Raw genomic sequence first — 27,119 nt, 5'->3', positions numbered from 1 at the left:
TAAAGGCAGAAGCAGAAAACTAGGGAAAATGCAAAAGCAGAGAGCTGAATCTCAGGAAGTGAAAGGTAAGAGATAAGGCAAAAGGCAAACTCAGGTGTCCTGAGAATAGTCAGGGTATATGAAATAACATCAAACAAAATCCAGGCTCCTTACCGTGGCCCATAAGAGCCTGGGTCAGTTAGACCCTGCCTGCTTCCTGAATTTTATCTGCTATTTCTCTCTCCCCACATTCACCATGGTCCAGCCACACTTCTTTTTGTGTGTAAACACCCCAAACCTATTTTGCTTCCTTGAGACCTTTTCTCTTCCCTGGACACTTTGTTCCTCAGTTTTTCTCCTTGCTGACCTATCATTTGGATCTCAGCTGGAACACCACTACCCAATCTAAATCAGCCCTTCTCTGTCCAGTCACATTTGTGTATCTGAAATCCAGCTTGTTTTGTTGTTTCCTTTTTTAGTATTTTTTCTCTCAACACTAGAATGTAGATGCCATAAGAGCAGGGACCTTTTCTGGTACACCATATTATCACAAGCACCAGCATAGTGCACATGGTTGTACTGAGTAAAATGTTTGGGGGACGACTGCACCAGTGAAAGCAAGCAGAAGGCCATTTGCTAGTGTAGGGAAACTTCGGAGAGCAGTGAGCTCTTGCTCTGATGAAGAGCCCCTGAGCTTAGGACTCCTCCTTTCAAGCAGTTTTCCAGTGTTTCCCACAGGGCTGTGGGTGTGTTACGGGCTGTTGCTGTGTGTCCACCCCCAGGGCGAATGAGCAGCATTCCTGAACTGCTTAGTTTTTTGTTTTGTTTTGTTTTGTTTTGTTTTTTGCTTAGATTTTTGGAAGAAAAAAAGTTCATTAGCAGAATATTGTCTTTGGGTACAAAATAAAGGAGATAGTAAAATAAGCCTTTGATCTTTTATATCTTGATTTTCTAAAACTTTCATGTAATTTTTAAAAACGATTTTATTTATTTATTTGACACACAGAGAGAGATCACAGCAGGCAGAGAGAGAGGGGGAAGCAGGCTCCCCGCTGAGCAGAGAGCCTGATGCGGGGCTCAATCCCAGGACCCGGAGACCATGACCCAAGCTGAAGGCAGAGGCCCAACCCACTGAGCCACCCAGGTGCCCCACTTTCATAAATTTTTCAAAGATCAATTAAGTCTAGCCCAGGAAAGGAAGCTGTTCCTGATCATATAGCCCTGGAATTATTTACATACTAACGCTATCTCAAAGAATCTCTGCTGTGATAAGGTTGCCACAGTTTCTAAACACTTTGTTTTGTCTCTTCAAGTATAATGCTGAATCTATAGGTCTAACTTTGTAAGAACTGTTCAATTGTTTTAATAGTAATGACAGTTAATCTATATATACAAGCATTTCCAACTTATCTGTCCCAGAATCCAAACAGATTATTTATTAGATAATGAGCACCATCATTCTCTCCTCTTTTCTTGAAATTACCTTAATGTAAAATTTTACTATCCAACTCCTTTTTTTTTTTCCTTCCCTCCAGTTCCTTCCAAATGACCTGACTGCCAGCTGCCTTATCCCATTCACGGATAAGACTGGTCTTAGAGGTGCATGCACATTTTAAAAAGAAAGTCCTCCCCTGAAAAACTATTGTGGTGCTTGTAGTTTAGTAAGCCAGGAATCAGATTTTTGATTCATAGAACCAAAGAAGAACCTTTAAAGATCACTTTATGAATGATCTTATCATTCTACATATAGCGAAACTGGGGAGCGGAATCGTTTAGTGAGTTCCTTGGTTAGTGGACGGCAGAAATAGAACTCCAATCTGGATATCTTAACTTCTAAACTACAGCTCTTCCTAATGCAATGCTCTTGTGTATATATAACCAACTACTAGCAAAGAGAATTCTAGAAATGGTTAATGAGGGAGGAAATTAACATTACACACTGTTGGTACTGCGAGTTCTTTTCTATAAGACTTACTTCTTTCTAAACTATAGCAGGGAAAAAGTGTCTTTTATTTATTTTTACTGCTTGCCAGTTTGCTTACAAAGGAATAATTATGAGAAATTATTTAAAGGACATAGCCAGTTTTCTCTAGTACATACCAGATCTATGGTATTTTCTCTTTCACCTTGCAAAATTTGCTGATATTTTAGCAAATGGAGATAAAAGAAGAAAATGACGTAAAAAGAAAATGACATTAAAGGAGACAGAACCAGAAAGAACTAATTTCCTTCCTTCCTCCCTCCCTTCCTTCCTTCCATCCATCCTCCAAGAGAGGGGGGATAGAGACTGTGGGGGAGGGGCAGAGGAAGAGAGAGAATCTTCAGCAGGCTCCATGCCCAGGGTGGTGGTGGTGGTGCTGGTGATGATGATGATGATGATGAAGGGACTGTTTGGGTTTAGTAGTAAGTCCACATTTCTGTCCTTCTTTGTTGCCACACCTTGTGTTTCTTCCCTTTACTTCTGGTTCATTTTCACTTTAGAAAAACAACTAAATGGCATTAGAGTTCCTTAACTACGCAGCTTGTTAGATACCTTGACGTAAATAATAGATGTTTTAAAGGCATTAAATAAACAACAAAAAGATTAAAATACCTAGACGAGAAAAGTATAAATATAAATGGTTCTTAAAACATAAAAACAAATGTTCAGCCCCATCAGACTTAAGACCTTAAGATCCCGCTTTTATCATTAACAAATTCTTTTTTTTTTTAAGATTTTTATTTATTTATTTGAGAGACAGTGAGAGAGGGCATGAGAGGCGAGAAGGCCAGAGGGAGAAGCAGACTCCCCATGGAGCTGGGAGCCTGATGCGGGACTCGATTCCAGGACTCAGGGACCGTGACCTGAGCCGAAGGCGGTTGCTTAACCAACTGAGCCACCCAGGCGCCCCCGCTTTTATCATTAAGATTGTCAAAAAAAAAAATCCAGTAATTATGTAATAAACCATGTGGCTGAGAATTGGGAGTATCAGGCACTATTATTGGAGGGATGGTAAATTAGGGCATTTGATGATTGGGGGCAGTTTGGCAATTTCAGTCAAAATATCAAGTGTGCGTAAATGCTGATAATCTGTTTTTGTGAATTTGTCATACAGATCAATTTGTACACATTCAATATGATCTATATATAGGGTTTCATTACAGCATGTTTATAATAGCAAAAAATGTGAAACAATTTAAGTATCTATCAATAAGGGAATAAATAAATATGGTCCATCCATTAAATGGAATGCATGCCACTATGAAAAATAAGAATTGGGGGAGTTGCCTGGGCTCGGTCAGTTAAGTGTCCAACTCTTGATTTGAGATCAGGTCAAGATCTCAGGGTTGTGAGATCAAGCCCTACATCTGGGCATGGAGCCTGCTTAAGATTCTCCCTCTTAAGAAAGAAAAATAAAAAAGAATTAGGATGCTATGCAAAAATACGGAAATAATTCCAGGTTGTACATTAATTAAAAAAAAAATACCAGAGGACCTGTTTATATCATGTATATGACCCATACCCTCGGGGTTGTACAGTGCTCAGCATGAACAGCTAGATGCTTTGTTCTGGCTGTAACCTACTTTCTTAGTCAAAACAAAAGCAAAGGAGTCAATATGTATTCATATTTGTTTATGCATAAAGGACTTAAAGTATTCACAAGAAACACAAACAGTGAGTACTTAAGTGTGTGGAAATGGTGTGGAGATAGTTAAGATGGACATATACATCCATTACATATACCTCATTGGAATGTATTAGCTATTTTTAAAAGACTAAAAAGATACCCTGTTTCACTATCAATATTATGACTATTCATTCAATACTGTAATTTCATCAAGTCAATGTTTACCATCTTTTCTGCCAGATGTTTTTATCCCTTTCCTTTTATTTTCTCTATTTTTGGTCTGGTAAAAAGAACCAGTTTTAGAAAGTATTGAATGCCGTCTCTTGGCGAATATAAATTATTAAGTGTTATTCAAACATATGCATGATGGGCGGGCTTTTTATCTAATGAGCTTTCTAATGATATAGAATTTAAACTTTTAATCAAAGTAAAGCTCTAAGTTTTCTGGAATAGATTTATTGTATGAAACAAGGATTTTTTCCTTCAGTGTTCCACTTTCTCTCTTCTTGCTGACCTCACATTTTCCCCCTTATGAGTCATTAAACTAGAAAAACAGTATATTTTCCTTGAATGGGCATATTTTTTGTAAAAGAATAGAATGTTTTCCCTCTGTGTCATTCATTAATAATGTGAAGTTTGGTGTGTGTTTGTGTCAGTCTGTCTGTGTGTTTGTAACACAGAACCCCTTTTGGGTGAGGGGCTTGCTAGCTTCTGTAAAGGAAGGAATAGGGAATAAATAAAAGAAAGGGAAAGGAAAGGCATTTTATGGCATTTTATTTATTTATTTATTTAAGGTTTAAAGATACAACAGTGAATACCTGGCTTATTTGGATGGATAAAATTATCCATCTATATGGATAAAATTATCCTACTATCCATTTGGATGGATAAAATTAAGCCCATTTCTGTTAGTTTTTTGTTTTTTTGTTTTTTAGATTTTATTTATTTATTAGGCAGAGAGGCAGGCAGAGAGAGAGAGGAAAGGAAGCCTGCTGAGCTGAGAGCCCAGATGCATGGCTCAATCCCAGAACCCTGGGATCATGACCTGAGCTGAAGGCAGAGGCTTTAACCCACTGAGCCACCCAGGTGCCCAATATCTATTAGTTTAATCAACAGTATCATCTCCATCTCCAGACAGCCTACTAGTACTTAATACTCTCTCATCCTATATTTTCAGAGAATGTTTTCCCACATAAATCAGTTTCTCAGCATGCTGTAGTGGAAAAAGGTTGGGTTTGGAGCTTGAGAGAACTGGATTCACATTGCACTTTAAAATTGTTGGGGTTGGGGCACCTGGATGGCTCAGTGGGTTAAAGCCTCTGCCTTCGGTTCAGGTTATGATCCCAGGTGATCCCAGGGTCCTGGGATCGAGCCCCTGCTCAGCAGGGAGCCTGCTCCCTCCTCTCTCTGCCTGCCTCTCTGCCTACTTGTGATCTCTGTCTGTCAAATAAATAAATAAAATCTTTAAAATTGTTGGGGTGCCTGGGTGACTCAAGTCCGTTAAGCAGCTGCCTTCGGCTCAGGTCATGATCCCAGGGCCCTGGGATAGAGGCCTGCCTTGGGCTCCCTACACAGTGGAGAGCCCGCTTCTCCCTCTCTCTCAAACTGCTCCTCTGCCTACTTGTGCTGTCTCTCTGTGTCAAATAAATAAATAAAATCTTCAAAAAAAAAATAAAAATAAGAAAAATAAATAAAACTGCTTAGCCTTATGGTCATGGACAAGTCACATAGCTTCTCCATGACGAGGTTTTTATTTATGAAAATACCTTTCATTTATATGAATATAAATATGTAATAATACCTGCCTTGTGGGGCTCCTTTGAGGGAGGGTAAAGTCTTCTAACACGGTGCCTGGCCACATTGATGCTTAGTGATGATTCCATTCTGGGTGAGTGGCCTTCATCGGTGCTTTCAGAGCGCTTCTGCGCACACCACTGTCAGAGCACTTAGCACCTTCCTGATGTCTGTTTACTTGACTATTCTCTGGGAACAGACTTTGATTTTTAATCTCACCTCCAGCACTCAGGACACTGTCAGGCATGTTAAGGGAGTGAAGTAATTTAAACACTTAAATTTCATTGTAATATTTTAAAATGCCTTGTTAAGTTTGACCTTATATGAAATCTGATGTACAGTTTAGCCACAATATATCTATTAGACCCAGGTTAGGTTTCATCACTTGAGGACTCTATGTCCAGTTAGGAAAAATTACCACTAGATGGGGATCTTACTCACTTTGGCTTCATTTCTCTGCCGCTTTTCATCTGCATGCTTCCCCTGTTCCCGTTGCTTGCTACCACAGAGACTGTGAAAGTTGAAGCAGGATTTTATTTTAACATTCAGGCCAGTGGAACAACACTATGTTGGGTTCCCAGAGGACCATTCAAATGATTTACAGCAGAATCTGTGATTTCTTCCTCATTTAATAGTTAGAGAAGAGCTGGGATGATTGCCTTGATTATAGTTCTATGCCTTAGTTTTGCTCTCCTTAGAACTTTGGGTTTGTTAGTCCTCGGCCTCTCTGGAATTCTGCAAGACAGGTTCCTTCCTGCATTTTGAGGCAGAATTTTGCTTTGAATCAGTTACTGGTGTGGTGAGTTATTGATTTCCCTGCAGTAGCTTCGAGGTATGGCATGCCACCTCTGTTCGTTCACCCAGTACACCGTACACATATTCTCATTTTCTCTCTCTGGGCTCCAGCTCACAGATGTTTAAGAAGTCGGGGCACCTGGGTGGCCCAGTTGGTTAAGTGTCTGACTTTTGATTTTGGCTCAGGTCATGATCTCAGTGTTGTGAGAGGGAGCCCCACATGAGGCTACGTGCGGGGCATGGAACCTACTTCAGATCGTCTCCCTCCTTCTCTGTCTGCTCCCCACTCCACTCCCCTGCTCTCATGCACATTCTTTTTCTAAAAAAAAGGAAAGAAAAAAAAAGTGTTTAGGAGGCCTTGCCCCTAGCTTTCAGCTTCTGTGGTCCTCCTTGATGAGTTATCATCTCGCCATCCTTTTTTGGTCTTCCAGAAATTTGTCAAACATTTACATGCTGGTTCTCCCATTTATTCATGAATGTTACAAGTCTATACTTATAGACTCTATGACTTATTCTGTAACTGGGAGCCTGTACCTCCACTTCCCTTCACCTATTTTGTCCATCCCCCCAGCCCCTTTCCATTCTGGCAACTTCAAAGATTTTATTTAATTTTTTTAATTTATTTGACAGACAGAGATCACAAGTAGGCAGAGAGGCAGGCAGAGAGAGAGGAGGAAGCAGGCTCCCCGCCAAGCAGAGAGCCCGACGCGGGGCTCGATCCCACGACCCTGGGATCATGACCTGAGCTGAAGGCAGAGGCTTTAGCCCACTAACCCACCGGGCACCCCTCCCCCCATTCTGCCAATTTTAAATGAAAATCACATTTTTTTAAAAAAATTTGCTTTCTTAAGATATGATTTATTTTTGTGTATTTTATTATTTATTTATTTATTTATTTTTAGAGAGAGTGTGTGCACCTGCAAGGGAAGTAGGGAGGAGTAGAAGGAAAGACTCTTAAGCAGGTTCCATGCTCAGCATGGAGCCCCATGCAGGGCTTGATATCACAACCCTGAGATCATCACCTGAGCCGAAATCAAGAGTTGGACACTCATCCAACTGAGCCACCCTGGTGCCCCAAGATATAATTGATTTATAGCAAACAGTACATATTTATCCTTAGAAGATCTGGTAAGTTTTAACATGTTTACGCATTTGTAAAACCATCACTACAGTCAAGGTAGTTACTGTACCGATGAAGAAACCACGGCTTGGAGAAGCCTAGAAGCTCAAATTGGAGTCCAGGTGTCTCTGATGTCAAGGTCCATGCTCTAGGCTCTGAAGCCTCAGCGCTAGCTAGAAAAACAACCACTGACTATTTCCTCTGTTTCTCATTTGTGTGGGGAATAGCACACAATTTCTGAATCTAGTTATTCATTTCTTTAATAAGAGGGTTATGCTAAATGTTCTTAATGTCTCTAAAGTTTTTGTACTTTATTCATATTTTTTATGCAGAGAGGTAAAGGTCTATTCAAATACAACTTTTTTAGTGCAGTGAAACTATACCATTCTCTTTAATGTTCACAGTGGAGCTGTATATGCGACATTAAAATCATATATATATTTTTTTTCTTTTCATAGGAAAGTATTTAAGAAGCTTATGGCATAATATGCATCAAAGTAATATAAGATCTGCAGGAAGTCCCTCAAGATAGCTGGTAAGACGATAGGAATTTCTTTTTTTTCCTTCAAGGATGTATTGTATAATTATTTTACACACATTCTGACTATAAACTTTCTAGCCTTGTGATTATAAGAGGTATTTGTCACAGTCTTTTGTTATTATGCGATTTTTAAGTGTATTAACGATGGATTCTATAATAGTTACCTGAAGCTTAGCTATGTTATTCACCTCTGCCAGAAAAGGCAGATTTTATATAGATACAGATAATCATGTGGATGTGGTCCTATAGCTTTATCTATCTGTCTGTTTATTGAACTGTCTTTGTATTTCTCAGACATTATCAGCATTGACTGAAGTGCCGTACTTCAGAATATATAAAATATACCTCACATGTATATACGTGTATGTGATGTTCTATGCAAAGTTGACATTGAATTTGACTACTCTAAAGATGTGAACATTTCTTTTCTACTTCTGCATTCTTAGGAAAAGAAGAATTTCTAGACTCTTCATCAATATCTTCATTTGCCTAGTTAAATCCAAGGCTCCTGTGGTAAAATCATGAATAAAAATACATCTGCTGTGGAATCATCCAATCTACTTGAAAAGTAATTTTTTAATTAAATTTACTTTGTTTTGAGCTGTCCTAGTTTGAAATATGTGGAATGTTAATGAGCTTCTGATTGAAAATTTTATATAGTTAATTGTGGATTAAGGTAGCATAATAAGGAAGTCGATCAATAATTACCTTCTAATGTAAATCAGTGTATGGGATAAATTCTGCATTCTTTTTTATAATTCTTTGTAGAAAATGCTTTTTTAAATTTTTGATCTGATTTTTTTCAAATATCTAAAATATTTTATGATCCCATTATAAAAATAATGAGAGATTAATTTTTGCTGAGTAACAAATCACCCTAAAAGCATTTATTCTTTCTCATAATTTGGAGTTTGGCTGAGCAGTTCTTGTGGTATGTACCCAAAGTGTAAGATGGCCCCATTCACATGTGTTGGTGCCTCATCTGGAAAGGCTAGACTGATGTCTCTTTGAACCTGATCTCATGCTCTAGGAGGCTAGGTCAGGCTCTTTCACATGATGGCAGAATGGTTCCAAGCAACACACCCAAGTGTTTTCCAAATGTCTGTTTCCCTCACATTTGCTTGTGTACCACTGACTGAAGCAATTCAGATAGCCAAGTCCAAATTCAAAGGGTAGAGATGTAGACTTTACATTTTAATGGAAGGAACAGTAAAGTCACATTCCAAAGGGCATGCAGACATGGAAACATGTAACACACATATAATAAGGTATATTCAGAGAAGTCATGAAGAAGTCAGTCTTCATTCACTCTGTGACTTCATTCTTCCTATAAATAACCATTTTTATTCTTAGTTCCTTTTCAATGCTTCTTCTGTATAAGCAAATACATATAAATATATATGCATGTTATTATATGTGTGTATATAACACTAAACAAGTGCATACCAGTCCTTCAGCTCAGGCTCACAGGTCTTCCTTGGAGATGAGTATCAAGCCAGTTAAATTCAGGATGTCTTTCTCTGACACCTCCTCCTGAGAGCACTGGAAAACTAGTCTCCAGGCCCATCTATGTGGTATGCAAAGAACTCCATGCACAGAGCTCGATGCCCTGGTGCTGAACAGTTTGACTTTCTGGGATAGCACAAAGTTTTGTCCAACTACCTAAGGCAAAATCAAGCCAATGGGAAAGAATCCTATGACTGAGGCAAGATGGCCCCAGATATTTTGCCTCCGTCTCTTAGGTTCCAGTTGCCAGCATATTCTTTTTTTTTTTTTTTTAAGATTTTATTTATTCATTTGACAGAGAAAGAGATCACAGGCAGGCAGAGAGGGGAGAGGGGAGAAGCAGTCTTCCCACTGAGCAGAGAGCCCGATGCAGGGCTCCATCCCAGGACCCTGAGATCATGACCTGAGCCAAAGGCAGAGGCTTAACCCGCTGAGCCACCCAGGTGCCCTGTGCCAGCATATTCTTAAAAAAAGGTAGCTATACTTTTTGATCTTGCCTTTTTTTTTTTTTTTAAGATTTTATTTATATATTTGACACAGAGAGAGATCACAAGTAGGCAGAGAGTCAGGCAGAGAGAGAGAGAGAAGCAGACTCCCCGCTGAGCAAAGAGCCTGATGCGGGGCTCGATCCCAGGACACTGAGATCATGACCCGAGCCGAAGGCAACGGCTTAATCCACTGAGCCACCCAGGTGCCCCGTTCTTGCCTTTTTTTTTTTTTTTTAACTTAAATTATATCCTGTTGATCCTATCAATCTGTAAATGTCTTTATTGTACCTTGTTATAACTGTGTAGATTCTATTCTATGAATGTACCATAATTTATTGAGCCAGTACCTTATTTTTTTTTAATATTTTTTAAAGATTTTATTTATTTATTTGACAGAGAGTGAAAGAGTATAAGCAGGGAGAATGGCAGAGAGAGAGGGAGAAACAGGCTCCCCGCTGAGCAGGGAGCCCAATGAGGGGCTTGATCCCAGGATCGTGAGATCATGACCTGAGCCGAAGGCAGACACTTAACCGAATGAGCCACCCAGATGCCATCAGTCAGTACCTTATTGATGGACATCCATTGTTTGCAAATTTTAGAGATTACAAATTATGTCAAAATAAATAACCCTGTAGACAAGCTATTTTGTATTTTATGCCAGAGTATCTTTGGGATGAATTCCTAGAAATGGAATTTCTGGTTCAGAAGGTAAATTTAGAGATTACCAAATTCTCTCGTTAGGAGTTATGCCATTTTGCATTCCCATCAGCAGTGTACAAGAGTACTCTTTCCTGTATCCTTACCATCTGAGTACATTTTCAGTTTTAAGTTTATGTTGATCTGATAGGTGAGTAGCAATATCTTTGCCTGGTTTTTACTTACAGTTCTCTGTGATTAACATTGAGCAGCAAAACTATTTTTAATAGACAAAAAAAGTGAGTAATATAAATTCTTAACATAAGGGGGTTTTAAAATAAGGTCCTAGCAAGTAAATGCTGTATGAAATACAGATACTCTGTTGGTATTAGAAAAGGAGGGACCCTTTACTGAAACAATAATATATGGTGGAGATTATATGCTGTTCCCATTGAAGGAAACCCACATTTAGACGGTTTAAGAGGTTATGGGAGGCACTGAATAAGGTCCTTTAATTCCCTTTCCCGTTCCACTCTCTCATTTCTAGGTTTCACTTCGTTATGCCCATACAATTTAATATTCCATCAAGAGTGGGCTGAGCTTCTGAAATCTATAACAGTGAAACATTGTGGATCCAATCCCAACTGCCTCTTTTCCTAGCTAATTGACTGTTGCCCTAGTAACCAGATAGGCCATCCAACATTAGAGCCTGATTCAGTATAATGCAACCTTGGAGGGTGTCCTCCAAAGAGAGCAAAATATTCAAAAGCAGGGAGGTTTGTAAGGGTTTGGGTTTTTTAAAAATATATTTTAATTTCTTTCATTCTATTTTTTTATGATTTAACTTCTAAATACACACTTTTGTAAAGATATAGTTAGAATTTCTATGGCAGAAGCTAAGAAAGTCTTTTCTGAAAGCTATAATCATATGTAAGATATGAGGCAACTCTTTTTTAATAGCAGTTTCAGTTTTTTGATATGTTTGAAGATAGCTGAAAGTCCTGTAATTCAGCAATGGCTTTAATACAGCAACCAAGGAGATCTTAACACCACATTTTCCCTCTGGAGTAAGACAAACTGGGTTTCCATTGCTGTTCTCCAGCATCATAACCTTAGACCACCAAGTTAACCTTCCTCGATTTTGGTGTTTTTAGAATAATGAGGGTAATAATCTTTGGAGTTGTATAAATACTAAGTTGGATGGCATAATGTGTTTATATTCTTAGCACAGTACCCAGTACATCAGAGGAAAGCAGGCAGCCCTAAGCCTTATTTCAAACTCTGTTCAAGCTCTCTCAGACCGGCACATGTTTCCTCTCTTACTAGAGTGTTCAGAAGCACAACTTGGGGGTATACCTTTTGCAGAATTCTTTTGACAGTTCCTTCTTTTCTGATGGCATTGCTCTTATGTCTGATGGAAATTATGGGTGGAGCACATGCTTTCTATGAGAAAACACTCTTCCTAAATTAAAAAGATAAACTTTTCTCTTTGAGATTCAAGCGGAGGTCAGATTTATTTTGCTTTAAAAGACAGACATGTCTTTTAAAAAGTCACTTAACCTAACTCACTAAAATATTTAATTTTGGAATCCCTTAGTGTAGTCTAAAAGTCAGCTAAAAATACATCTCTTCAGTTACCTTCAATACATGTTTACATTTATTTAAGTCCAATGTTGAAGGTATTTTTCTTTGTTCTGCTCCAAAGAAATAAGCATTATAGCTGTGATTTCTTCTATGGTTTGTTTTTATAGAAAAATAAATAAATAATAGAGGTAACAGAATTCATTTGATTGTTTTTCTATCACCATACTTTTCTAAATGTCATTGCTAGTATATACTGAGTATTTCGGGTTATCTAGTCTTAAGAATGTGATTTAGCATGTAGTTTAAAGAGAAAGTAGGCACAGATCTCTAGGCTAACCTGTGAATGCTAATTTACTTTATCTTAGGGATCCTGCCTTTCAGATGATTACAGTTACCAAGGAAACAGGCCTTGGTCTGAAGATCCTAGGAGGAATTAACCGGAATGAAGGTCCCTTGGTATATATTCAGGAAATCATTCCTGGAGGAGACTGTTATAAGGTAAAAATGAAAGTAAAATAACACTTCACAAAAAAACCCAGACCACCAGTGGTGAGGTTTGGTTTCCTACTACATCAGTAAATTTTTAGTATTAACTGGACGCCACTGTGACCAATTCTCAGTGAGAGATCCTACAAGAACTGGAAAATAGGCCTTTACCTTCAAAGAGCTTTAACCTAATGAATGAGTAGGAAATAAATAGGAAACTAATAGATTTCAGGCTCTTTTAACTAAAGGAGATATATATATATATATTTATTTATTTATTAAGGGAATTTGTTTATTTATTTATTTATTTATTTGACTTGATTTGATTTCATTTGAGAAAGAGCAGGGAGAGGCGCAGAGGGAGAGGGACAAGCTGGTGCTGCACTGAGCACAGACCCCAGCCCTGGGCTCCATTTCCGGACCCTGAGATCACGAGCTGGGCTGAAACCAAGAGTCAGATGTTCAACTGATTGAGCCACTGACATGCCCCAAGGTTACATATTTTTAATTATGGGCTGTTTAACTCTTATCCAAAGTCTGGTTGAGAGAAATTGTTTTTGAAGACATGTTCTCTCTCCACTGCTCTGAGAGTTTGGATTAAGTCGGATCGTTTAAACTTGAGCTACATTCATTTAGCCTCTCCTAAGTGCAAAACAAACAAGCAAACTCAGCATATAAAAATCTGCTCATTTCTGAATTTGCAATAATTCTTGTTGAGTTTGTTAATTATATCACTTGTTAGTTGCCCACATGATAAATTAAATTTAGAATTAAGACCAGAACATACTTTTTTTCACAGTGGGGTGGGGGGTTAAAAAGCCTTACTCTCCTCGTTGCTGTAAGAAATAATGTAAATCGTGATTTCTTTTTTGCTCTGATTGCTAGGAAGCTCAGCTCCAAATTTGAAGCACAATATCAGCAACTTAAGAAACTAATAGGGGCACCTGGGTGGCTCAGTGGGTTAAAGCCTCTGCCTTTGGCTCAGGTCATGATCCCAGGGTCCTGGGATCGAGCCCCAGATCGGGCTCCCTGCTCAGCGAGGAGCCTGCTTTCCTATCCATCTCTCTGCCTGCCTCTCTACCTACTTGTGATCTCTGTCAAATAAATAAATAAAATCTTAAAAAAAAAAAAAAGAAAAAAAGGAACTAGTTAACTATGTTTGCATTTTCATTTCTCTTGAATTTTATTTGCCATTTGTTTTACTAATGTGATTCTGTATATCTATTGTTGAAAATTGCCTCCAGTCATTTCTAGAGAGAAAGAGGATATAAAGAATTTAATAAAATACTGTATTAATGTCAAGGTATATAGCACGAGAAAGGATCCTTCTAAGTTTGTTCATATTGTTGTTTTTCTCTTATTTGTTTTGGTTAGATTTATAGTCTTGCGCTTACCCCACCCTCATCCTAGATGCTTGTTTAGCCAGCATTTTATCTAGTCAACTGCATTTTTTTTTTCCTTGTTAGGAAAAAAAATTAACTTCATCATTGATTTGCAAAATAATAGAAATGATTTCAATTGTTTCAAGTTTGTTGAGATAATAGGATACACTTACCATGTTGTAAGTATTATACAATAAATTTAGGATATTATAATATAAATTTTAGCTATTGAATTTAAATTATTAACCAAATAAAAGTATACTTAAATACTAAATTTGAACAAAATCAAACAAGAAATTAAATTAGTCTTGTAAGAATTGAGATATTTAGGACTACTTTAGTTGAGGGATGTGTGTGTGTGAGTGTGTGTGTATGTTTACCGTAGCCAAGGTAGTCCCTAAACCACACTTCATATAATGCAGTTACAGATCATGGTATCTAATAAATGATTAAAAATTTGCTGTATGTTAAGTGTCAGTTTGTGCTTTTTATTCCCATGAAAAATATTTGTAGTTAAATAATAAATTGATAGTAGGGTGCTGAGTGACTCTTCATCTGTTATCAGTGGTAACAGACTCAAAATTACACTTAAATACTTTCTCTTGGTTTTTCTTAGAATTTCACTGTAAGGGTCTCAAAAAGCAGTCACTTACAAACTATATTCTGTATTTACCACTAGAGAGCAGCACAGAGTTATTAATGTTCCTTGACAGTATCTGGTCAAGTTCAAAGGAAGAAAACAGCTAAAACAGAGAAAGGTGGAGACAGTAACATAAAAGGCTTGCGATGCTTACACTTATTGTTTTTTCCTGTCTCATTCACATTTTATCTTTTTATATTTTTTAACTTCTTTAAAAAAATTTTTTTTTATGTTTTATTAACATATAATGTATTATTAGCCCTAAGGGTACAGGTCTGTGAATCGCCAGGTTTACACACTTCACAGCACTCAAGCACATATCTTCCCCAGTGTCCATAACCCAACCACCCTCTCCCTCCCCCGCTCCCCCTGGCAAATCTCAGATTGTTTTGTGAGATTAAGAGTCTCTTATGGTTTGTCTCCCTCCAGATCCCATCTTGTTTCATATATTCCTTTCTTATCCCCCAAGCTCCCCCATGTTGTCTCTCAACTTTCTCATATTAGGGAGATCATATGATAATTGTCTTTCTCTGATGGACTTACTTCACTCAGCATAATACCCTCTAGTTCCATCCACGTCATCGCAAATGGCAAGATTTCTTTTCTTTTGATGGCTGCATAGTATTCCATTGTATATATCTATTACATCTTCTTTATCCATTCATCTGTTGATGGACATCTAGGTTCTTTCCGTAGTTTGGCTGTTGTGAACATTGCTAATATAAACATTCAGGAACACGTGCCCCTTCGGATCACTACATTTGTATCTTTTTTTTTTTTAAGATTTTATTTATTTATTTGGAGGAGGAAGAGAGGAAGAGAGGAGAAAGCAGGCTCCCTGCTGAGCAGAGAGCCTGATGCAGGGCTTGATCTCAGGACCCTGGGATCATGACCTGAGCGGAAGGCAGAGGCTTTAACCCACTGAGCCACCCAGATGCCCCACTATCTTCGTATCTTTAGCATAAATACCCAGTAGTGCGATTGCTGGGTTGTAGGGTAGCTCTATTTTCAACTTTTTGAGGAACCTCCATGCTGTTTTCCAAAGTGGTTGCACCAGCTTCCATTCCCATCAACAGTATGGGAGGGTTCCCCTTTCTCCGCAACCTCTCCAGCATCTGTCATTCCCTGACTTGTTAATTTGAGCCATTCTGACTGGTGTGAGGTGGTATCTCACTGTGGTTTTGATTTGCATTTCCTTGATGCCGAGCAATGTTGAGCGTTTTTTCGTGTGTCTGTTGGTCATCTCGATGTCTTCTTTGCAGAAATGTCTGTTTATGTCCTCTGCCCATTTCTTGATTGGATTATTTGTTCTTTGGGTGTTGAGTTTGATAAGTTCTTTATAGATTTTGGATACTAGCCCTTTATTGATATGTCATTTGCAATTCTCCCATTCTGTCAGTTGTCTTTTGGTTTTGTTAACTGTTTCTTTTGCTGTGCAAAAGCTTTTGATCTTGATGAAGTCCCAGTAGTTCATTTTTGCCCTCGCTTCCCTTGCCTTTGGGGATGTTCCTACGAAGAAGTTGCTGCGGCTGAGGTCGAAGAGGTTGCTGCCTGTGTTCTCCTCAAGGATTTTGATGGATTCCTTTTTCACATTGAGGTCCTTCATCCATTTTGAGTTTTGTTTTCATGTGCAGTGTGAGGAAATGGTCCAGTTTCATTTTTCTGCATGGGGCTGTCCAATTTTCCCAAAACTATTTGTTGAAGAGACTTTTTTCCATTGGATTTTTTTCCTGCTTTGTCAAAGATTACTTGACTATAGAGTTGAGGATTCATTTCTGGGCTCTCTATTCTGTTCCATTGATCTGTGTGTCTATTTTTGTGCCAGTCCCATACTGTCTGATGATGACAGCTTTGTAATAGAGCTTGAAGTCTGGAATTGCGATGCCACCAACTTTGGCTTTCTTTTTCAACATTCCTTTGGCTATTTGGGGTCTTTTCTGTTTCTATATAAATTTTAGGATTATTTGTTCCATTTCTTTGAGAAAAATTGATGGTATTTTGATAGGGATTGCATTAAATGTGTAGATTGCTTTAGGTAGCATAGACATTTCCACAATATTTGTTCTTCCAATCCATGAGCATGGAATATTTTTCCATTTCTTGGTGTCTTCCTCAATTTCTTTCATGAGTACTTTATAGTTTTCTGAGTACAGATTCTTTGCCTCTTTGGTTAGGTTTATTCCTAGGTATCTTATGGTTTGGGGTGCATTTGTAAATGGGATTGACTCCTTAATTTCTCTTTTTTCTGTCTTGTTGTTGGTGTATAGAAATGCAACTGACTTCTGTGCATTGATTTTATATCCCGACACTTTACTGAATTCCTGTACAAGTTCTAGGAGACTTACACTTATTTTTGTGTACTTCCTCAAGATGGAGAGTTATGTGCACATTATTCTGCAAATGCAACTGATGCAACTTTATTTTTAAATGTTCTTATTAATAATAATAGCATTTACTATTACTATAATAGTAAATAATAGCATTTACTGTACATATACTTCTAAATGCAATTTTATTTTTAAATGTTATTAATAATAATAGCATTTACTATTACTATAATAGTAATATAGTATTTACTGTACTATACTATAATAGCATTTACTATTACATATGCTTCTAAATACTGTTAGGCATGTTAATAATATTCTAATCTGCACAAAATTTCTGCAGTAATAGATGTATTCATAAAATAGGAAACACAGGCTCATGAGATTATCTTTATTAAGTTGCAAAACTGAGCAACTTATATATTTTTATATCTTATACTTTATACTATACTTTTTAAAATATTTTATACTTTTTTATATTTTTAGATTATATACTTTTATATTTATATTTTTTAAATGCATGTGACTGCTTTTGCTTGCTTTAATTTTATTTTAATATGATATTGTTTCAGAGTTAATAATATATGCAGTCCCCAGTCTTATAGATTGATTATATAACAATTATATTCCCAAACTAAACATATTAAGGGGGCTGTTGGAACTCAGAAGGATAAACATATGTGAAAGTTTCCCAATGGCAGAAACAAAACAAAACAAAACAAAAAACAATACTGGTTCAGTAACCAAAACACCATGTTTCTTTGAAAAACATATTCAGAGTTAAAACTTGGGGCATCTTGACATGTTTTTTCCAGTTGAAATAGAAGGAAAGATTCTTCCAGCGCTTAGTGTTAGAGGAAGCCTATAGAATGAGAACAAATATACCTGGTACTGAGTTAAGGAACTATGAAAACTTCCACCCCACCATTCAGTCCCTTATCAGTCTAAAGTCCTCAGTGTTCAATCCCAAACCTTTGGGCTGAGACACTCCTTTGAGCTTAATTCCCACATATCCAATTGCTTGGTCAGCATTTCCATTTGGACCTCCTTAAGACATCTCAAATTCACTGTATCCGAGGCAAGACTCGTAAAAGTCACACCACATCCTCGTCTGCCCATCTTTTCCCAAGCAGAGCTTCTTCTTCTGTTCCCAGTCTTGGTGAGTGATACCTACCAGGTGCATAAAGTCAGAAAACCTGAAAGCAGCCTAACTACTTCCTCACCCTTAAAATACCCACACCCAGTTGATTAGCATGTGCTGTTGCATTTTTCTACTCTATAAATATTTCTTAACCCCATCAGTCTCCTCGACCTCCACCATCATCACATAGTTTATCAGACCCCACAATAGCTTTGCCTGCTCTCGTGTACCACACCTATCCCCCTCCCCACCACCAGCCTATCATATTAATACTCAGTTGCCTGCAGGGCTCTGTATAATGTGACTTCTGCCCCGTAATTCTCTGACTCTCCCATCTTTACGCTTCCAGAATGGTATTCTTTCAGTTCCTGAAAACTCTTTTTCATTTGCAGTTCCCTCTGACTGAGAACACACCCATGGCACCACTACTATGGCTTCCAAATATCTATTCAAAGACTACTTCCTAAGGAATGTGTTCTCTTTGCCCTTCAGTATATTTTATCTTTTTTTTTTTTTTTTAAGATCTCATTTATTCATTTGAGAGAAAGAGGACAAGCAGGCGGGGAGAGGCAGGAGAGGGAGAAGCAGACCCCGCACTGAGCAGGGAGCCAGACACAGGGTTCGATCCCAGGACTCTGAAATCATGACCTGAGCCGAAGACAAACGCTTAAATGACTAGGCCACCCAGGCACTCCTGTGCCCCCAGTTTATTCCGGATCTTTTCTCCTATATGTGCTCCTAGATCCTGTCCCTTTTCTTTGTATCACCTGTCTCAGTTTATAAACATGCATCCATATCTGTGGTGGTTTTATTGTCTGTCTGAACGACAAGACAGTGTATTTCCTAAGTACAAAAAGTCTTGTTCATAATATCGATCATCTCCAGTATGATGCCAGGCACGTACTAATTGCTCAGTTAATATTTATGAATGAATGACCCCTTAGGCATTCGGTCATGTTTCTGAAAGTTACTAATCTTGTTTGCTATTCCACTGCCACCATCTGGTTCCATACCAAGTACCTCTCTTCCCTGGCCCTTTGTGTCAGATTCTGAACACGAAATGTCTTTGAAGTTTTCAAATGTTTTTGTTTGTTTCTTTGTTTCCTGCTATTAGTGTAAGGAAAGTAGGCAGTAATCAAAAGCTTTTCCTCAAACCTGATACTACATTTTATATTTCATTTAACTGATTCTAAGACATATAATAAAACACAAACAAGCTTTATGAGATGAGTCTTAACAATCAGTTTCATTTTCTTCTTTTAGCATTTTCTTATTTTAGTGCTACATAAAATAATGGCATATTTTATAAGTATCACTTTAAATTTTATAAATTCAGGACTTTTGGGGGGGGTTAGACTCCACAGATAAAGACAATGATCATACCGCTTGTAGATACTAATGGTTAGTTATTGTTCACAAAGGGTTGAAGTAAGGCATCTTTATCTTTCAGAAGAAGTCTGGTTTCAGAATATGCTGAGCATATCCCTGGAAGCCTCTGGATGACACAGTGTAAAGAAACCAGTCCCATTGTTGGGAGCTGAAAGAAGGAGTAGCAGCCAAGAGCATTCACTTTACAAGTCACTCTCTTCTCTCCTTTGCCATTATTACTTCTGTCAGAGCCACCTTAATTTCCTCAGACTGTTTCCTGCCCCTGATCAGCTGATTGTGGACTTACTCTGGACCCGGCACCATGCTACGGGAAAAACTCATGAAAAGGACATGGTTCTGGCCAACTGAAATAATCAGTGCTATTATTTTGGAAGTGCGTGGATTAATGTGCTCTAACAGGAGAAAAAAAGATAGGTAAACAGATAGGGACAGTACAAAGTAAATGTAATAATAGAGGTAAGTTGAAAATGCTTTTGAAAGAGAGAGAGAGGAACAATTAAGTATTTCCAGGCAGTGGGGCAAACTTAACGCAGAGAAAATGTTTGTGTTTGGCTGTGAAGTTTAAGTGCGAGTTTATCAGAGAAGTGGCAGGGTTGGTGGTGGCGTTCTAGACAGGAATTAGGATGTGTAAAAGCATTAAGGTTCTAAAGACCATGGCTGGTTTGAAGAACATTTTTTGAGACTTGAATGAAAAATTTATGTGTTGAGGAGGGAAGTGAGACTTTTTTCAGGGAGGCCGAAAAAAGTTGGTTGCAGCTAGCTTGTTGTGCAGGGTTTGCAGAGTTAAGGAGTTTCAACTTTTCTTACCCATGGACAGCCATTAAAGGTTTTTGCTGTTTTTTAAGAGAAGGAGGCGGGTAGGGGCAGGGGGAGAGAGAGAATCTTAAGCAGGCTCCACACCCAGCAGGGAGCATGATCTCAGGATCCTGAGGTCATGACTTGAGTCAAAATCAAGAGCTGGACACTTGACTGATCTACCTCGGCATCCTTAAAGGTTCTTAATTTGAGGAGTAACAGGACTAAATTTGCTATCAACGTGAGAATTACAGCAGGCACGGAGTTTTGATTCAACTCAATTTTATTTAACACCTACAGTGTGCTAGGATTTTATGTATGTTATTTAATTACTAATAGCAACCTTGCGTGACAGGTATTTATCTCCACTTTACAGCTAGGAAAATCAAGTCTCAGAGAGATTATGCAACTTGCCTAAGTGCAGATTAATAACTGGCAGACCATAGAAGTTGACAGATTCTGAAAGTGTGGGAAAGGAACTAGAAGTCTTGCAGGAGCATTCCTTAGTATTTAGGACTAAGGAGTTAGTTAAATCAGAGTCAGTCCGTGTCCATGGTACGGTAATATAGTAACATGTTATTTAGAAAACTATATAATAGTCATTATAAGTGAACAGCGCAGGTAGTTTTCAACGGAAACATGGATGTGGTCATGAGTACTTTATTACTTTTTTAACGCTTTTGTAGATGTTGATGGGAAAGAACGCAGACCCTGACATGTGGAAGGAGGGCATGTGAACGTTGTACAGTTGCTCAGTAACTGCTGTATCCAAACCCAGACAGTATGGAAGAAGACTCAGCGTGTCCCCAAAGTTAGTATCTTCACATATACATTCATCCAACTGGGGCAGGGCTCACTGGTTTGAATGCCAGACTCTAACAGAAATAGCTTTGCTTGAGTTTGCAGGTTCTGACTTTTAAACAGGTTCAGAAATTCACACGATCAGCTAAGATCTTGTTCTAGGAGGCAAAGAAAAGAAAAAAAAAAAGAAAACACCACTGTAAATACTTTTTAGGAAGAAAAAATATATATGAACACCAGAAGCCACCATCAGAAAGCATTATTCTTCCTTTCTTCTCTGACCCTTGTCCTGCTGGACATCAGTGTGCTATAATATAAGATACATGTTGTGTTCGTGAGAGCTTTTCCCGCTGTGTTGCTAATACGTCTGAAAGGAGGATGTAGGAGATAGTAGGTCTGCCGAAATCCTGTTGCCTACCTCTGTTTTCTGTAGTCTTTTTCTCTGCAACCCTGATAGCAGCTGTGGTATGTATGAGAGGCATGGACACAGGAGCCACCTCCAACAGTTTTGAATGTTGTTCTGTAGATGAGACTGTGTGACTCCCCCAGCCCCTTTCCTCTTCCTCTGTTTGTTTATGAACATCTAGCCAGCAAGTTGTAGAGCTCAAGTTTGTATTGGGTCTGTCTGGCTGCCAAACCTTGTGTTCTTTTCCACATCTGTCCACTGCCTTCTGAAGTCTCCTACCATTTGAAAAAATTGTCACCTGACAATATTTACTGTTTTTACTGTCTGCCACCCCGATTCTAAAAAATCCTTTCTTTCCTTGTCAATGGCCTTTGTATGCTTTGCTCCAGTGAAACAGGGCTTTCTTCATTTTCTCCACTTTTTCTCCTAAATTGTTGCTAGGCTTTGTGATAAAAGTCAGTAGTAGTATAGCCATTAAATTTCAGCTGTAATCTACTTTATTAAACTGATTCTAGTTAGGATCCTTTGTAGATTCCAAATAGGCTAGAGCTGGATTTAATAATGGCATTTTTTTTTCATTTGACTCATTTGTTAATATACTTATTTTAAAATTAGATTAAAAATTTCTCCATTTGACTCTTATTTCCAAAACCAGTTTTGGAATATAGAACCAAACATGATTCAGCCTAATTAATTTCTGGCAGATATTATGAGCTCTTTTTATTTTGGCAGATGGAGAATTTCTTTTTTATTTTATTTTATTTTATTTATTTTTTTAAGTAGACTCCATGCCCTATATAGGACTTGAACGCACAACCCTGAGATCAAGAGTTGTGTGCTCTACCAACTGAGCCAACCAGGTGCCCCCTTTTCGTTTTTATAATGTGATACTTGACACATGTAAATGAAGCGTAATAATAGAATGAACACCTATGAATCTGCTTAGTGTTCACCACTTGATTTAAAAAGTGGAAAATCTTAAGTGCTACTGAGGCATTCCTGATCACATTCCCCACATTCCCCACCCTTCCTCCTGGAAATAAGCACTCTGGGATTTTGTTCATTCTTCCCTATTATTAGCCTTATCCTTTTGCCTGTGGCAAAAGAAACAGGTTGTTTCTCTTGTTTACTGCCATTTCATCTTAACCTTGAGTTAACCGTCCCGAAGGTAAAATTTCACATATTAAATTGCAAGCTAATGTATGTGAGTCTAAGTATGTCTTGGTAGAGTTGATTTAAATGCATACGTAACCGAACTGTACTAAGGTTTGGGCCTAAGCAGTACAGAACTGTGTTTACAAAATTAGCTCTTTGATTTCACTGAACATGTAGGATCCTTATGGTGGATGCTCTCTCCATACTGCTTAGTCTTTTCCAGCATTACGATTGCGTTTTACTCCTCATACATTAACCAGTGGAAGGGAAAAAATACAGCCTATTATATAGCAAAATATAGTGAATATAGCAATTGTGTTGTGTTCTCTCACTTTCCTAGTTATATTTATAAAATACAAATTTCTAAATTTTATGTATTTTAAAATCATTTCCTTTTTCAGTTTAATTTTTAAAATAATGTTTGTAATTTAGACGGGTCATAGAGTCATTGTGCATTTAGTTCATAGTTTCTTTTACATAGTGTAAAGTTTCTCCGGCAAAATAAACACAACACCAGGCAAAGTGGGTGGAAAGCAAGATTTATTAAAAACACTCTCCGGCAAAGTTTCAGGGCTCAGGAGAAGGGGAGCCAGGAAAGTTGTGCCGGGAGGAGATGGGCACCCTTGGGTGAGGTTCTGCGACTCTGGAAAGCAGAGTGGCGGAAGTCGCGCCCAGGGCAGGGAGAAGGGGGCTTTTAAGGGGCCTCGGGAGTTCAGGGGTCTTTTGGCAAGTTTCCCTTATTTGGATATTTCGCCTGCTCGGGTCCCATTGGTCCACTGCAGCCCGGGGCGAGGGGTCTCAAATTCCCGCTTGTCAGGGTCCCATTGGTCCATGGGAGCCGGGGCTGGGAGGGTTTTCAGATTCCTGCTTGGGGCTTTGTTCTCTTGTCTGAGCCCAGGTTTTGTGGCCGGGACTTTCACCATCTTAAGTAGCCCTTTCTTTCTGCCAGCCCAACACATAGCATTTGAAATAACATGTTTCCATGAAGTTTTTTTGATTAATATTTTATATTTATTTATATATCTTCCTGTGTACTCCGTATTCAGTGTTGAGAGATAGCAGTAAGTGTGTTTTTATTTCTATTTAAGATTTGTTTATTTATTGGAGAGAGAAGGAGAGTGGGGAGGGGCAGAGGGAGTCTTAAGAGAGGGACAAGCAGACTCCCCACTGAGCAGGGAGCCTGACAGGGGGCTCATTCCCAGAACCCTGGGATTATGACCTGAGACAAAGGCAAACACTTAACCAGTTGAGCCACCCAGACACTATAGTACCAACCTTTTAAAATGAGTCTTTTCCTGGTGTACCTGGCTATGTCTTCATGTATGTCTTCAGGATTCCTTAGTGTGCAAATTCAGCTCACATATACAGGAACTGTTCCATTTCATTCCATATGTAAGCAAACCAGGCTTTAGTTAAAACTTTATGCTAGTGAGGTTTTTTTGTCTAAGATTTTCTTTTTACTCCTTCTTAAAAAGACTGTTCACTAAATTTTTTTGTTGTTGTTGTTTAGTTGCATCAGGGTTTTTTTTTTTAACACCATAATTATTAATTTTTTTATATTTATTACTACTTTTGTTAGGATGGACGTTTGAAGCCAGGAGATCAACTTGTCTCAATAAACAAGGAATCTATGATTGGTGTATCCTTTGAAGAAGCAAAAAGCATAATTACCAGAGCCAAGTTGAGGTAACTATCCTATTCATAAAATAGAATAAGTTAGTTAGCATGTCTTCTCAAAAACAGTAACTTAAGAGGTTTAAATAGTTTAGATCCTAAAAGAGCATGCATGTGAGCCAGGTAGGGGAGGGCAGAGGAAGAGAGAGAATCTCAAGCAGACTCCTCACTGAGCAGCAAAACCCAACATGTGGCTTGATCTCACAACTCTGAGATTATGACCTGAGCTGAAATCAAGAGTCGGCCATTTTAACTGACCACCTAGGCACCCCCAAAACAAGCATATTTTAATAATAATTAAAGCATTATCTTAAAATTCAGCTGTACTGTATCTACACAATATCCATAAAGTGATTTCTTTTTAATGCTAGGTCAGAATCTGTTTGGGAGATAACGTTCATAAGACAAAAATCTGATGGCAGTCATCCAGGAAATCCATCTTGTACATCTCTTTTACAAGCTTCCGGAGAATATGGACCTCAAGTCTCAACATTTAGCCTTCTTCCATCTCCCCCTGAAACACTAATTCCAAAGACCTCATCTACTCCCCAAACTACAGATACCATTTTACCTTCTTTTAGGATAAATCAGGTAATCTTACATTTCTCTGTATATATGCAGTCCATAAATCCCCTGTATGTTTTTATGTTTGTTATATGCAATAGAATTTTAATTTTGTTAGTGTAGTTGTTTTAAACAGATTTATATTTCCTTGAAAGTTCTTCCCTTTTTTTTTCTGTTTAATATTTTTATACTGTATCAATAATATAATTTTTCAAGTCAGTGTGTCTTTTGTCCGGAAAGTCATGATCAGGATTGGCCTCGAGGAGATATGTCTAGTTGTCATTCAAAACTATGTTAGGAATGTCATATTTATTTTCAGAAAATCTCTAATATGGTTTAATTTATTCTTATTTCTGTTCCCTGCCTGACTGAAGACAGTCAGTCTTCCTTCTTGTTCCTTAGCTTTTTTTTCCTGCACAATGAGGCTAATCCTAATTACCCAGTGTAGGTGGCTATGGTTCCCTCACGTGTGCATGCTAATACCTAGTTCACCCCAGTAGACTCACCCATCAGAATCTACATCAGAATCAACAATTGATTACTAATTGCAACAGGGCCCTAAAAAAATCAAAGTTATAAAATAGAGCATGTACTCTTAAAATATATGTGAGCTATAAAACAAAATAGGAAACTCAGGTAGGCTTTCAGTCAATGGAATAAAATTTGTCAAAGGCAATTTCAGTTTCGGGAACCTGCTAGTAAGATACAGAGTGTAAGATTTTCTGTCAGCCCCTTATGCTTTTTTATTTGGGGTTATAATAACTTTTCAAAGATAAGGTGCATGGCCTTATATTTTGTTGTCCTTGGACATGGTAGAGCTGAAAGCAGTTGTTCTTTAATTCTGAAGTGCTTTGCTTGGAGATAAATATAACAAAATTTTAGAGATCTCATTTTTTTGGATTACTGCTTTAATCTCTTAAACCATTCTTTTTATGTTAACGTGAGCTTCTAGTCTGGTCTTTGACCTACTTTAGAAAATGACATTTTATGTTCTTCCTTTTCTTTCATAGATGAAAACTGGATACAAGAAAACAGAACAGACTCCAATTACTTCTTCGGGAAACAGCCCTACGGATATGTCTAATACAGGTAAATGCACATTTAATTCCTCTTTATTATTATTTCTTTCAATTACTCTTTCTCAATGAGGAGTACATAATGTGACTTAATAGACTTTAAAGAAGAGTGCATTATGCCTTTTTTCCTTCAGTGAATAAAAGAGCAAAATGAATGTATTGTGCAATGGTCCCTGTTAGATTAGATCTTTTATTAGAAATTTTCCTGAACAAAGGGTTGAAATTTTAAGATGCATTATCATAACGGTGTCTGTGAAGCTGTAGTAATCAATGAACTGTTGAAATCAAATAATGTAAACTCTTCTTTAAATCAAGATTAGGTTGCCTTGTCCTTTTAGGGAAATACTGGTGAGGTTCATTAAATGCACCTTTCAGAGAAATTATAGATGGGAGCATAGCTTAAGAAATGAAATGTGTTTTTGGTTTTTTTAAGAAGAGATTGTATAGATGTAAATTAAAAAGAACATCAGTATTATGAATTGAATATTATTAGTTATAATTACCATGAAATGATTTACTGAATTTTTAAAACAATAAAATGTTAATTCTGTGAGCCACCCATAAGAAAAATTGCTTTTTATCAAACTGTGAAGTATCTATTTGTAGCTCCAATATCAAGAAAAAAACTTTCCCTTTAAATTATGTCCAAAAATTAATTACAACAACAATCAAAAACCAATGCTTAAGGAAAGAAAGAGTTAATTACATATGTCTAAAAATTCCAATGTAAGTTGTTACCTGTATATTTTAATTTTTAATAGCTTTAGTCTAGATCAGAATTGCAAAATAAGGACAAATTAGCATAAAGTACATGGTATCTTCGTCCATTTGGGCTGCTGTGACAAAATACCACAGACTGGGTAGCTTATAAACAACAGATATGTATTTCTAACAGTTCTGGTGGCTGGAAATCCAGGATCATGGTGCTAGCATGGTCCCAGTGAGAGCCTTTTTCAGGTTGCAGACTTCCCATTGTATCCTCACATGGCGATCTGTGGGGTCTCTTCAGTCACAATACTAATCCCATTCAGGAGAGCTTCACTTTCGTGACCTCAGCCCCTCCCAAAGGCCCCATCTCCGAATACCATCACCTTGGGGGTTAGGATTTTGACATAGGCATTTCGGGAGGACACAGATTTTCAGACCACAGCACACAGGCATCACACTTATTGGGAATTTATAGCAGATTCCACAGTTTTTTCCTCTGATTTGGAGACCTGTATTTACCAGTG

The 27,119-nt window shown here is 37.9% G+C and overlaps 1 protein-coding gene across 7 annotated transcripts in view; it reads left to right on the top strand.

The window, feature by feature from the left end:
- STXBP4 (syntaxin binding protein 4) overlaps positions 1-27,119 on the top strand; it is a 175,559-nt gene that overhangs the window by 3,873 nt on the left and 144,567 nt on the right. For 5 of the 7 annotated variants that reach the window (XM_032319773.1, XM_032319771.1, XM_032319769.1 and 2 more), the window contains exons 2-7: positions 7,755-7,831; positions 8,284-8,405; positions 12,417-12,549; positions 24,153-24,259; positions 24,619-24,838; positions 25,822-25,900. In XM_032319773.1, coding sequence (XP_032175664.1) covers positions 8,359-8,405; positions 12,417-12,549; positions 24,153-24,259; positions 24,619-24,838; positions 25,822-25,900 — 586 coding nt within the window. In that variant the 5' untranslated portion in view covers positions 7,755-7,831; positions 8,284-8,358. Of the gene's footprint in view, positions 1-1,083; positions 1,124-7,754; positions 7,832-8,283; positions 8,406-12,416; positions 12,550-24,152; positions 24,260-24,618; positions 24,839-25,821; positions 25,901-27,119 lie in introns of those variants that run through there. The other 2 variants (XM_032319770.1, XM_032319775.1) reach the window with 2 other exon arrangements.

The sequence above is a fragment of the Mustela erminea genome, chromosome 18 (genome assembly GCF_009829155.1).
Source record: "Mustela erminea isolate mMusErm1 chromosome 18, mMusErm1.Pri, whole genome shotgun sequence".
Classification (NCBI taxonomy): Eukaryota; Metazoa; Chordata; class Mammalia; order Carnivora; family Mustelidae; genus Mustela; species Mustela erminea.
The sequence above is the reverse complement of the archived record's forward strand: the minus strand, read 5'-3'. Positions and strand labels throughout refer to the sequence as shown.